Source organism: Peromyscus maniculatus, chromosome 7 (genome assembly GCF_049852395.1).
Source record: "Peromyscus maniculatus bairdii isolate BWxNUB_F1_BW_parent chromosome 7, HU_Pman_BW_mat_3.1, whole genome shotgun sequence".
Classification (NCBI taxonomy): domain Eukaryota; kingdom Metazoa; phylum Chordata; class Mammalia; order Rodentia; family Cricetidae; genus Peromyscus; species Peromyscus maniculatus.
In genome coordinates this window covers 115,160,611-115,175,122 of record NC_134858.1, presented here as the reverse complement: position 1 = coordinate 115,175,122, position 14,512 = coordinate 115,160,611, and the positions used below count along the sequence as shown (strand labels likewise).

General features: G+C 44.1%; 1 protein-coding gene across 1 annotated transcript in view; it reads left to right on the top strand.

The window, feature by feature from the left end:
• LOC143274363 (uncharacterized) overlaps positions 1-11,220 on the top strand; it is a 175,379-nt gene extending 164,159 nt beyond the window's left edge. The window contains exons 2-3 of the mRNA XM_076577300.1: positions 9,428-9,558; positions 9,658-11,220. Of these exons, the coding sequence (XP_076433415.1) occupies positions 9,428-9,558; positions 9,658-9,727 (201 nt within the window). The 3' untranslated portion in view covers positions 9,728-11,220. The remainder of the gene's footprint in view (positions 1-9,427; positions 9,559-9,657) is intronic.
• The last annotated feature ends 3,292 nt before the right edge of the window (positions 11,221-14,512 follow it).

Sequence of the window (14,512 nt, the reverse complement as noted above, 5' to 3'; positions counted from 1 at the left end):
GGAGGCCAACACACAGTCACAAACGTACTTAAAACTGTATGAGATTAGTGTGTGTGTGTGTGTGTGTGTGTGTGTGTGTGTGTGTGAGAGAGAGAGAGAGAGAGAGAGAGAGAGAGAGAGAGAGAGAGAGAGAGAGAGAGTTGATTTTACAGTTCTTTGTAGATGAAAACATCACGTTACAATGTCATAAGGTGGGGGAAGGAGCTGGAAGGGTTGCTCAGCAGTTAAGAGTGCTTGTTGTACAAGAATAAGGACCTGAGTTCGGATCCCAGTACCCACATAGTGAACTATGTGCATTTCCACACATGTCTATAACCAAGCACTGGAGGGAGTAGATGGAGGATGATTTCCCAGGATTACTGGCTGCCAATACAGCTGAAACAACAACAACAACAACAACAAAAACAACAACAACAAAAACATGAACTCCAGTTCAGGGAGAGACACCTCAAAGGAATAAAGAGAATGGGAGAAGAGGGTACTCGATGTCCTTCAGCACATCTGTGTGCATGAATGGGCACACACATTTGCACATGCTCAGATACCACATTCACACACATACATTCACATATATAAAATATCGGATGCACCTAGTATACAAACATGTTCCAATTTTGGTATTCCTTAAAGCACTATCAGCATTATAGACAAACTCAGCATCATCACCACTCTGTTGTTCATTCTTGAGTAATGGCACCTAGAGATGATTGAGGACAAATAAATTTGGTCAGGAAGAAAAAGAACTAATATAAAACATGGAAGGAAGATGCTAAGCTGCCTTATGAACAGAAACAAATAACTCTCTTTAATACTGAGCTACTCAGACATTAATAAAAGTATCAAGAGACAAGCTTTTAATTGTATAGTGTGAGCAAGTCAAAGAGCAAATGATAAACTCAGTGCAGGCTCGAGCACAGTTGGGAGAGCATGCAGGATTTGTTATGTGACTGTAAAGGAAGCTATGACATCTTTTCTTAAGTACTATCAACGCAAAACTTAGCTTTCACTTCCAGGGGAGCAAGAGATAGATTACTATTGAACCAAACAAGAGTGACCATGGCTCAGGAACACAGATTCAGCTCACCTCAAATAACATGTTCAAATGTGGAAACAATTTCATAATTTTCATAGTGATAGAACAATGGAAAAATCCCAAGTGAAAGAATGTTAAATACCTTGGTGGAAGTGCCAGGCACACAGCTCACAGACAGAGAGAGCCCTGCTGCAGGCCTCAGAGGCTAGCGGATGACACACTTGGCTTTGGGAGTTGTGTGAGCCAGTGGTCTGCTGTTACATTTCAAAGATTTTACTTGGTAACCACAAAGATATTAACTCTGACACAGAGGCAGGCAGTGAGTGGGTATCGAGGGAGTGAAGGAGAGCTCAAGTGAGTTAGTCTCTAGATGTGAAAATCTTCAACTCTCCAGGATCAAGAACTTCCAATCAGCCCTTGTATGTTCTTAACCTAGGTGTTCCAGTTTCATTATTTTATGATAAAATACTGACGAAACTCAGGGGAGGAAAGGGCTTATCTCATCTATCACTTCTATGTCACAGTTTGTCATTGAGAGAAGTCAAGGTGAGAACTCAAGGACTTGAAGCAGAAACCATGCGGGGGATGCTATTTATTGGCACAATTGCTGGCTTATGCTTAGCTAACTTTCCTATACAGCTCAAGATGACTTACCAAGGGAATGGTTCTGCCCACAGTGGGCTGGGTATCCTACATCAATTAACAGCCAAGACAATTCCCCACAAATATGTTCATAGGCCATTGTGAAGGACTGGGCAGTCCTTCAGTTTTAGACTCCCTTCTCAGGTGATTCTAGGCTGTGTTAAGTTGACAAAGCTTATAGGACAGGAGATGTGTCTTTTGTTGTCCCATGGGGCAAAAGTCATGCTTCGATGACACTCGTGTGTGCAGAACTCTGCAGGCATTTCCAAACCTTTGACACTAGAATATGGCATTGTCATCTCCAAAAGTCACATTCAGGTACACAACAAGTCACACACACACACACACACACACACACACACACACACACACACACTACATTTCACAATGTTTGAAGTAAGTTTGAAGTTTTGTGTTGGGCTATATTCACAGCTGTCCCAGGACACATGTAGCCTGTGAAGTGCAGGTTGGATATGATTGACTCAGAGAGTGAGTGAGTCTATTGAGATGTGTTGCCTCTTCTTTTTTTTCCCATTGCTCAGAATGGACAAGGCTTTGAAGGTCAGCATAAGTAAACAGTCAATAGGTGATAGTATTTCTCACTTGTTACTTGGGAAAGCTATAAATTTCTCCCATTAAGAATTGCACAAAACTTTTCAGGATTGAACAGATCCTATAGTATTTCACCATGAGACCATCAGAGAGGTTCACACTATCTGCCAAACCTGCTTGCTTTTTATTTATTTTTCAACTTTATTGTGCAGAGGATTAGGGGTGTTGGACAGATGACTCCTTAGTTAAAGAGTGCTTGTTACTCTTCCAGAGAATTTGAATTCATTTCCTAACTCCCATACCAGGCAGCACATAACTGTGTGTGTGTGTGTGTGTGTGTGTGTGTGTGTGTGTGTGTGTGTGTGTGTGTGTCTGTGTGTGTCTGTGTGTGTGCATGCTCACTGTTATGGGCAGATGTGGTGGCTAGAGGGGACTTCAGGTGTCCTGCATTGTTAATCTCTGCTTTATTTCCTCTGGACAAGGTCTCTCACTGATTTTCACTTAGGCTGGCTGGCCAGCAAACCCCAGTGACCCTCCTGTCTCTAGACCTGCTCAGCCCTATGGTTAGAGGTGCATGCTCAGTTTTTAACCTACGGGGTGGTGATCTGAACTTAGGTCATCATGATTATCCATCAAGTGTTCTTACCCTTGTAGCCATCTCCCCAACCCACTGTTACATCCATTTTCCATCTATCTTCTGTAAATGACCATCTTCTCCATGGAGGAACCTTTTCTACCCACAGGAGGAGAAAGTTAGAAGCTGACCCCAAGCAGCTGTGACAGGTCCTTTTGTTTGTGGTTCTCAGGAGTTTCCTCTGCCAGCCTGTTTTTTTCCCATGCCCTTCTTAATTCCAGCTTTGTTCACAGCCAGTGACAGCTGTTTGCAGTTCATTTATGGAAGACTTGACCATTGCTCTGTCTGCTTGTCACTGTGACTTCTTCTAGTTTCCACATGACAGGAAAACATCCCAGCCTGGGCTCTGCAAGGGCTGGACTCTCTATTCAAATTTAGAATTAATTTTAGTATGCTTTTATGGAATCTAGAATGTCCTCTATGTACAGAATCACATTAAGTTTTCTTATTTCTTTTCTCCCTCCTTCCTTCCTTCTTCCATACCCCCTGTGTCTGTCTATCTATCTATCTATCTATCTATCTATCTATCTATCTATCTATCTATCTATCTATCTATCATCTATCTACCTACCTTTTTATCTGTCTCTTGTTATTAAAGAGGGTTTCACACAGCCCAGGTTGGCCTTGAACCCACTATATATTTGAGGATGAACTTGAACTCATGACTCATGATCCTCCTGCCTCCACTTCCTGAGAGTTTAAATTAGAGATGTGTAGTGTGTATAAAGCTGTAGGTTGGTGTGCTTTTCCCCAAACAAAGCTTTGGAATATTCTCGCAAGATTCTGCTGCATTCATGGGCAAGCCTGGCCTCTATTTCTGGGCCAGGTTGCTGAGTGTGTGACATCCCAGATGGCCATTTGCTTGAGGCATTAGACTGAATCAGGAATGACTGTAATGGTGTTCCAGTGAGCTTGGTTAGTGGCCAAGCTCAGGATACAGAAAAGTCTGCCTGATCTCTGTCTCGTGTGGATGGTCAGCTGTCAAAATGTCTCTGCTCTGAGTGTCATTCTTGGCTTCACTTAGAATCTTCGGTCCTGGAGAAACTAGTCAATAAGAGTTCAAACTCCAGGATGTCTGTGGTAAACTCTCTTTGTTTTCTAGTTAGGAAAAGAAGCTAGCAAATGGGAAGGCCATAAGCCATCAGCAAAGATGGGAAGGCCATAAACTGTCAGCAAAGATGGGAAGGCCATAAGCCGTCAGCAAAGATGGGAAGGCCATAAGCCATCAGCAAAGATGGGAAGGCCATAAGCCATCAGCAAAGATGGGAAGGCCATAAGCCATCAGCAAAGATGGGAAGGCCATAAGCCATCAGCAAAGACAAGTGTGTTTGCAGTCCGTGGTTTGGTGTTCAGCCTTGCTTGCTGTGGCTAATTGTTCTGTAAGTTTTTCTCTTCTAGAGCAGAAGCCCAGTCATGATAGGGCTCTTGTTTTACCTGCTTGAGGCTGGACCTGTTAGTACCTGTTCCTGTGATGGATGCACTTTCAAGTTCTTAATAAATCAGATGGGTCCTGCCTTGCTGCATAAGTGCAGGGGTCTCAAAAACGAGCTCCAGATCTTCCAGGTGTGCGTTTCCATTGGGGGAAAAAACTAGCTCAGATAACTCAGTTGCTTGCTTGCCTAGCATGCGTGAATCCTGACTTTGATCTGTTCCCACCATATAAACTAGAATCAGTGGTCCATGCCTTAATCCCAACACTTAGGACATGGAGACAGGATGATTAGGAGTTCAAGGTTATCTTTACCTACATAGTCTGAGACCAGGCTATGCTATGAAGTCCTAGAAAGAAAAGAAGGAAGGAAGGAGAATAAAGGGCTCATCTCAGTTATCCTTTGGAGGGGCATCCCTAGGAAGCAGAAAATCACATATTAACACAGTATCTTGTATGTGCCTGCAGGCCTTAGTGTATGCTGCAGTTTCTCATCTCTTAGCTTGGTGCTGCCTCAGTGTCAGCTCCACTTCTGAGCTTTCAGAATATTTTATGTTCCACAGCATTGGAAAGCAGCACCACAGTGTCCTTCTATTCAGAACTGTGTCACCCCTGACAAGCCTGTGAGGCCAACAGCCTGACCTCCATGGCCTCTTGTCTGTAGACCATGATTGAATAAATATTCAGTCTTCTGAGTGGCACCCTAGACATTGTGGAAAGAGGTGACACACTCCTGGCCTTGGGACACCTCATGAACTTACAGAAGAGAGACAGAACCAGTGCATTAAAAAATGTGAAAAACACATTAAAACTCTAAGGTTAGATGGACTTAGGTAATATTTATAAATCCACTTAACATGGTTCAGAAATCCTCATTTATGTATTCATATGTATCTATGTCAAGTGTTTTGAAATGATGAAAGAGATCACAGTTAAACTAACCCAGCTTTCCCCTGTGACAGTTTTCTTCCCCCACCAAGATGCCTCCGAGACAGGATTTGAGAGCAAGTACTGTGTTTAAACAGCTTCAAATGGCCCGAAGGAGCAGAGGGAAGGAAGGTAGTCAGGCTGAGGAGATGGGACAGTCAGTATGGGGCTTGCTGTGCAAGCATGAAGACCCTCATCAAAGACTTGGATATTCCTGGCCTTGTACGCCCAGAAAAGGCAGTCTCTGGAGAAAAGCCTCTTGGAACGAGGTGCTACCATTAGCCGTTGGAGGTATGCCGTGACAGGACCAGAGGGAGCTGGGTAAAGGGCCACCAGTCTCTGCTGCATCTTTATCTGTCAATGAGAATGCTGGTCTGGAAAGTATAGGAGTAGATTTGAGTTTTAAGGAAACAGGTGTCTGTAACTGAAGCCAGGGACAGAGTGGGCTGTGAAGATTCAGGCTCTGGTAACTTCCTTAAGTTTGGATGCCCAGTTAGCCACTAGACATCTATCAGATTTTGCTACTTTTCCTGGGGAGGTATTAAATGGCTGGTCACCAGGGACAGAACAAGTAAGTGACTCTACTCGAGATGACTTGTCCCAGTGAGTTTAGTAAGGCCATTTGCAAGAACATGGGTAAAGAATTCTATCTAAGATCATAGACAACCTGAGGGCGACTATGCTATTGAAAAGCCTACCCAGCATGGGTGAGGGCTGTGTTTCTGGAGCTCTGTGCTCAACTGCAGAGGCCCCTCTCTCCAGCAACCCTTTACCACTTTTTCAACCTGGGAAAGGGGTTTTGTGAATCTTGTAACTTTATGGGCTTCCTGAACCTTGGAAGTTTCTTTGGCTTTCTGAGTTTTATGAGCTAGCTTCCTCTTCTACCCCAAGGAAAAGTTTAACTTGTACAAAGTGGATTCATAACATAGGTCTAGATAGTATTCCACAGTGGGTGGACAAAAGAGTCTGTGGCAGGAGTCACTTCAGAAAAATGAGATCTCTGTGTGGTCAGAGAAGGCATGGGTTAACAGGACATAGCCTTCCTCCAAGCCAAGTAGATTAAAGAGGCAGGTAAGGGCCCAAGTATTAGAGGTGTTGTCTTGTGTCTCCTACTGTCTGTAGAAGAGGAGACTGTTGGTATTGGCAGAGTTGAGTGGGAGTGGTCGGTGCGTCTAACAGGTATGGATTATGATCTCCTCTCATGTTGTGCCAGATGTATTATCTCTAGAGAGCTGGCACAATGGGAAATTGAAGACTCAAAGGCTCTTTATCATTGGATACCATGATGTTGTTGATGATCTCTACAGAAGGCCTGGGTCCTAGGCTCCAGCAAAAGCCTCCTGCAAGAACTGATGTGTGATTTTTAGCTGTGGTTCATGTGTTTCATCTGACTGTCAGTTGCCCTGGTGGATGTGCCCAGGAATTTCCTTGAGAACACAGTTCAAGCATTAATTACCCATTATTATATCAAAACACCGGATCTAAGATGGATGTGGTGTTGTACATCTGTAATCCCTGCATTCAAGATGCTGAAGAGGAAGGATCCAGGGTCAGCCTAGACCACTGTCTCAAAAACAACAAAGCAAGCTTATGTATACTATTATTTTCCCTAATCCTGTATTTTAGGTTCAAAGTAGAGATCCAGAAAAGAGTTGTCAGGATGTGCTAATGATGTGGGAGATTTAATGGGGGAGAAAATGTAAAGCAAACATATGATGCTTGTGTTTCCATATACTCAGTAACATAGCTGTTTATGGAAGAAGGAGGGAGAGATGAATTAGGTTGGTCCAGCCAGGAGGCAGCAGCTGCACTAGTTACATGAATGGGAGGAGTGAACATAGAATTGGAACTGTTAAGCCATTCAAATGGATGCTGAGATGCAGGAAGCAGGTGAACCACAAAAGTAACACCAGTAAGGACCTGGAGAGGGCAGTCAGAAAAGGAATTAAAATGTGAAATGTTGAAAGATGAACTCGAAGACGAGGAATGCAGACCTTATAGGGAGGGGTCTGGACAGGTTTCTGCAATAGCATTTGAAAAAGCAATAGACAGGAGGGATCTAGAGAGTTAGAAATAAAACAAAACAGCAAAACAAGGTCCATGTTTTCAAGACTGCCTTTAGTCAACTGAGAACCAACTACAGCTGAGCAGGAAAGACTGGAGCCTTGCTAGCATCTTCAAGGCATCCCTCCCACCCAGCCTCACTAAATCTTCGGAGTAGAGAAGTACTAATGGCCAAGCTTGCCTGTCACCTGGAGATCAGAGTCACATCCCATAAGCTTTAAAATAGACAGGACATAAGGCATAGAGTGGAGCCTGTGCAGGGTCTCTGATAAGACACAAACCAATGTACACGGCAGATGGAATATAAGACCCCAGATGATGGGCCACCTTGGACCCTTCTGATTGTTCAGCCAATAAGGAAGGGAAGAAGGTACCTTCATTCAGGGCCAGCCTGGCCTGGCCTTCTTGGTGAGCTCCAGGCCAGGAGGTGGAGAGCATCCCTGGTGATCGGGTAGGGTTATCTTCTGACTTCCATGGGCATGTGGACACATGTTGTGTGCACACCTTCACTCACATATGTACCTGTGCACATGAATACATGCACATGTGTGCAGATAGGCATTTTAAAAAGTGCACTAAAACTGTGATAGGTCATTGGGATTAAAACAAAAGAAGATGGTACCTTTGATCACATGCTCACTCCATGACATTCATTTAGAGTCCAGTGAAAGGTTTCTGACCCAATTGTTTATATTCTTTTTTCTCTTTCTCCTGCTTGCTCATGAAACATTAGAGCAAGGAATTCATGTATGTTATATCTCCACATGATACAGCTTCACTTTGCATTATGCAGGGTGTATGAGAAGTGCTCAGTCTCACATGCTGTGTTACATGATACCCACAGTGACCTGAGGGATATTTTCATGTCTCTTTATCAGAAAAGAGGAAAGTGTGCAGGAAGATTCACAGATGTGCTGAGGTGAGGTGCTTGGTTATGAACTCCACTCTCTTCTTTGCCTAAATCTTCAGCCATGACTTCCTGTATAGGGAGAATCCTGTCATTTCTAAGAGTAAAACTGTCACCCGAGTGACAGACTAAGACTGTGACATGATAGCCAATAGATCAGTGCGATTACTTTAACTCAAATAAAATTTCAAAACCTATTCCTTAGTCAGGGCTGCTGCATTTCGGGAGCTCCATGGCTACAGGTGACTAGTGACCACTCCACCAGACAGCAGAGGATATTTCTGTCATCATAAAGAATTCTGCAGGAGCCTATCAGTTTGCTGTGCTATTGGCAGCTGCTTTTGTGTAGATGAGTTTCCATGGATGCTTTGATCTCTGTGTATCTGGGTAGTGTTTCAATTTCGGACCGCAGCCTGGATACTTCATCTTGTGCCAACTACCCTGTGTTCTAGGGACATGGGCTCTATTAAAGCACAAAATGGGGGTTCTGGACTGTCCATGGCTTGAGGCAGGGGGAAGAGGGTCATGAGTAGAGCCACGTGTCTCTTGTCTCTCTCACCTTCCAGTTTGGTGCTCTTCTGGCTCAGGTGGGAAGTCCAGCTGAGATAGAAACTGCTTCCATGTTCTATGTGGTCCTCAGAGCCAACAAGCTGCATTAGATTGAATCTAGGAATGGACTGCAGGCTAGATGGAATCTGCTTAGGGCTTTGGAAGCTTGGGGGAAGCTGAATAGTGAGGTGACTTCAGCATGGAGTCTGCTAAAGAGAAGCCCAGGAGGTTGATGACCCCTGAGCCCATCTGCCCAGCCTTTCCCTGATGGCTACCCCAGGACAAGGGGCCCACAGAGAACCTCTTGTTAATTTCCAACTGCATTTTGCTCTGTTGTGTAGTATTTTGGTGACAGAATCCACTCAGGAGAGTTGGGGCAAGGCTGGCCAAGGTTATCAAGGAGCTGAGTTCTGAGATCAGGTGCCCACATGGCAGTGGAATGATGCGTCCTGTCCCTTCAGACCTTTGAGACGTCTGGGAGGTCCTAGAAATCACTTCAAGTCTCCGGTCCAGGACACAACTGCCTAGGGGAATCCCAGGGAAAGGCGGCAGGTAGTGTATCCTCTCTGCGTTTTCTTCTCTTGTCCTCCCAACCCTCCTCTGTGTGTGTCTGTTATGTACGATTCCACACAGAAGATGATTCCATAGGTCACTCATGCCCGAGGATTTATTCTATGTTCTTATCAACAGAGATTGCGTGGCCTGCAAGGTGAAGGACTCCAATGTGATCACTGCAGAATCCACCAAATTCCAAACCACTGGCAGTTCGAGTGCACAAACCCCCTTCTGGAGAGGAAGCAAGAGAAGCAAGCTGGGAGGAGGTGAGGACCCATTCACTCTGCCCTCTGCCCTCATCTCCTCAATGATCATATTGTTTGTATCCATTCCTAATGGACCTCTTCCTGTATGTCCTCCTGTAGGTCCATTGCTTGGCTGGCGAGCCAGTGGATCACCTTCTCAGGTCTTCTGGAAGTTGCTGAAACATGGTGAGGAAGGTGTCATCACTCATAGGATGGAATCCAGAAGCTCTTAGCATGGACCTATGCCTGAAATAGTTCAGACTGAAGTCCTGGGACCCCAGCTCTGAGTTCGACTGCTCTTTCTCTGCCCTGTACTTCTCTTTTCTTAACTCAGGGAACTGCAAACAGGAACTGCTTTAATGTGTATAATTTTGTCCCCAAATTAGCCGTGTTTATGAACATGTTACTAGAAATTTAGGAGAGTCCTACCTGAGTACGTGTCACCAGGGGAATCCAGAGTCTGCTCATGGAGCTCTTAAGTCCCGTGAATAACAAAATAGTGTAAGAACTGACTCAAAAGAAGTTCAGGAACATTTATTATTAGCATTTAACACACATGCATCAGTGTGCACATGTACGTGCATACACACACACACACACACACACACACACACACACACACACACACACAAGGCAAGCTGTAAGACTGTAAATCTCAGCAGCTTCCCAGAGGTGGAAGATGGAGGAGAGAATGCAGCCATGCAGCTTAAGCGCAGGCAACATGAAGGGCAGCCATATGGCAAACAAACAGCCACTTGGGGGCAGGCTTTAGAGAAAGAGTGAAGGCCAACGTGTTCGAGAAAGATGCTCTGAAAAGAGATTGAGAGAAAAAGAAGTTACGCTTTCTGAGTAGTTCAGAAAGGCAGGCACTCTCTCAAAGTTGCCTAGCTACAGCTTTATGAAGAACTACATGAGAGTGTGGGATTCTGGAGAGGAAAAGCACATTATCTCATTAAAGGGATAATTGTTCCTCTCATCTCTATGAGAGTTAAGGTGGTCTTGCCTTCCTGAGGAATGGTCCCGTAGCCTGGCGATTGCCCAGCTGGGATGTTGGGTATCCACCCAAGCCACTTTCTGGATCTGAAGGGAATAGGTTCCCTGAAGTGAGGCCTCAGGGTAGACTGTAAATGGGGCCACATTATTGGCCAGCATAGTTCTTACCTTTAGGTTAAAAATTCATGTCCTTTCTGTCTTCTCAAGTTTGAATTCAGATGATGGTATACAGGAGCCACGTTGCTTAGCTACCAAAGACATCATTAACTGTGGCACTGGCTACAGTTAAAACACAGTCAGCCATGTGCTACACTTGGGGCTCCTATGAGTTGTTTGATATGAATGTTGAACTACAAAGAAACACACACCTCACAGTTTGAGAGTTGGGTTCTCTCTGATCCTGCAGCTAGAATCACAGACAATGCTTTAAATATCAAAAGTGGCTTCCAGATACTTTGAATCTTTGTGGCAAGTTTGGATGGTTTTGCAATGTCATTTTCTAAGGTCAAGTAGGAATAAGAAATCAACCACCTTACTAACTGCATTGTTCAGGCATCTGTGGACCTGCCTACTTGGGAAGAGCCAAAGAAAGGGCATGCTTCTGCAGTGGGGTTTGCAAGTGGGGACATTTCTGTGTCTGTCCTGTAACTATGTCTGCCTTACAATAAAATACCTTGGTTGACTCAGCAATACAGCCTCTGTTGAATTCCTACCCAACTGTGTCTTTAGTGTTTTGTCATAAAGTCCAGTAGAGACCTACAAGAGGTTTCATCTGCCAGAGATCTCGGCTGTGTCAAGCCAGATTACTCCTTCAGTAGTGGCATCAAGGGGCTTGGTAGGTGGCTCAGTTGGTATGGTGCTTGCCATCCAAACATGAAGACCTGAATTTGATCCTCACAACAAAACAACAACAAACCAAAAACCCAAAACTGGACATGGTGGCTTGTGCTTGTGTTCCCAGCCTTGTGGAGTCAGAGAAGCAACAGATCCCTAGGGCTCACTGGCCATCCAGCCTGGTCTACTTAGTGAGCTAAAGGCAAACACTTTGGGATATGGACACACCCAATAAATTGTGATTATTTCATTCTTAATGAAGAACAGAGTGACTCAGCACAATTGGATGGCCTCAGAGTAGCAGCATAGGCCTGTCTGCTTAAGGATATTAAAAAGAAAAGTGAAGATTCATGGGACATAAGTCAGGAGATAAGATGCCGCTGCTCCTACCTTGGTCACATAGCCAGATACCTTATTTTCTCTTCATTTGAAATAGGTCCAATGTCTTTCATCTCTCACAGAGTTGACACTATCTTCTTCATAGAAAAGGACTTACTGTGGGTGGTGAAAGAATAACTTGCCACAGAAGTAGAAGGACCTGAGGTTGAGTCCCCCAAACCCACTTAAAGGTGGATACAGTAGTGTGAATGTATAATCCCAGCACTCTTACAGTGAGATGGGAGGGAGTCACAGGAGAGTCCCTGGAAGATCATAGGCTAGCTAGCCTGGCATATGCAGTGGTGAACAAGAGCTCCTGTCTCATACAAGGTCGAAGATGTTGACTGATACCTCCCTACAGATGTGTACTGTGGTACATGTACAGTCATATTTGCAGGTGCTTGTACATACACACATACACATTTTATATATATATACTTTAAGAAGAAAATGACTATGTCCATTTAGAAATTTGGGGCACTTCTCTCCCCATTTGCAACCTCAGGTCCATGCCATGATTATGGTAGGTGAATGCCTCCTTCTAATCACTGACCAGGAAGTATTTTTTCCTTGGGAATGTCACCCCACAGATGGCCAGTTTGGAGGGCATTTGGCACATTTGTAGGAAGCAAGTTTGAGCATGCCCAACACTCTCTATCACCATGCCTGAGATTTTGAAACAACCAAAATGTGAAGGCAAGAGCTAAGATTCCAGTCTGTGGTCTAGCAAATGCTTTTCCTGATTGCCTATAGTATTATAGATATGATCCCAGGATGTGAAGAGAGCAAAACAGAAAAAATATTTTCTACTTTCTACATTGAAATGGAGAGACAGGCTTTGTTATGGACACTGGGAATTGAACTCTTGAGGTGTTGGGTGTGAGCCTTAGCCTCTAACTGTTGAGCTATCTCTCCAGCTCCCCTTTCTACCTTGAAATTGTCATAATGGTGCCAATAACTGTGACAATAAATTAATACCATGGTTCTCAACCTGTGGGTTGTGACCCCTTTTGTTATCCTCTATTTCTAAAATATATTTACATTATGGTTCATAACTAGCAAAATTACAGTTGTGAAGTAGCAATGAAAATAATTTTATTGTTGGGAGTCATGACAACATGAAGAACTATATTAAAGAGTCACAGTGTTATGAAGTTTAAGAACCTTCATAATAATTGTGCTAACAATTGTGCACATATTATGTTACCCACTAGGCAAAATGTTTTAGGAGCTCTAGATCATTTAATATTTATAAGGGCAGCATGAAGCAGGTACCTCTGTTTCATGTGGAAGAAACTGAGGCATGAATTGGATAGGTAATTGGGCCAAGCCGCCTGATTATTAGAGGTGTATTTGGGATAGTATAGGCACACACTCATCCAAACCTTGGGCTCTTCCCAGCATGCTCAGCAGCTGCTTTTGTCATTCATTCTTTGACAATTTCATACATGTATATGATGAATTTTAGTCATCCACTCCTTATCATCCCAGCCCCACCCCTTATGTTGAACCCTTCTGCTTCCCAACAAGCCCCTCTCTTATACATGTGTATGTGTCTGTCTGTCTGTCCCTCTGTGTGTGAGTGTATGTATGTGTCTATCTTTCTGTCTCTCTGTCTCTGTCTGTCTCTCTGTCTCTGTCTGTCTCTGTCTCTGTCTCTGTCTCTCTCTCTCTGTGTGTGTGTGTGTGTGTGTGTGTGTGTGTGTGTGTGTGTGTGTGATTGAGTTTAATTGGGGTTGATTCCTTGTAGATGGGTGAATGGTTACTTACAGGAGCATGGTCAACATTTCAGTAGCTACCCCACTGAAGAAATGACACCCTGTACTTCAGTGACCCTTAGCTGCTCTCAGTCCCTCAGAGAAAGGTGAGGCTTCATGAGCCCCATCCATGATGGAGAGTTGAAGAGTCCTGGAACAAGTGATTCTCTCTTTCCCCAGACAGCTCCCAAATCACGACACAGAGTCTTCTCATTAATTATGAAAGCCTGGCCTATAGATTAGGCTTAGTTCCTAACTAGCTCTTATAACTTAAATTAACCCATTTATATTAATCTGTTCCATCACGTGGCATTACCTCTCTTCCATCTTGCACCTCCTGTATCCTCTCCATGTACAAGTACCTACACACACACATAAACCTGCATAGATAGAAACACCCCCCCCCACACACACACACACGTAGGTATATTTGAGACCTAGTTGGCAGAGGACTTCCTGTTTCCGAAGACAGGTGTCTCTACAGTCATGAGACATTTCCTTTTAAAGGAAATCCTCAACTAACACATGGGATCAGTCCAAAGCCACCCGACAGCAAGTTAGACTACGTTGCACTGACTGAACAAGTAATGAAATACAAGGGGGTAATGGGAAAAGGAGAAGGCCTCCAGCCAGAGGTCCCCACCCCACCCCCACGAGGTTCAAGGTTTCCTGTTTGCCTTTGACTCCCTTCGTTGTCAATTAGCATTGACTGAGCCTGCCCAAAGTACCTGGCTCTTGTCAAATCCCATTACTGGATACCCCAAGATACTGTCTGTCTGCCAGCCTTTGTTTCGTGGGACACTTTGTGTACGTGTTGTTGGGGAGGGAACTATTGAATATTCTGTGGAGTAGCTGACACATTGATCAAGGCTGTTATAGAAGAGGCTTGCTTTTCCTGCTATGGCAGCTTTGTAGACAGGGTTTCATTTTTTTTTTTTTTTTTTTTTTTTGCCATTAACATTATTAACTTAAACCAATTCTCCAAGTCAAGTTATCATGGCCTAAAAAGCATG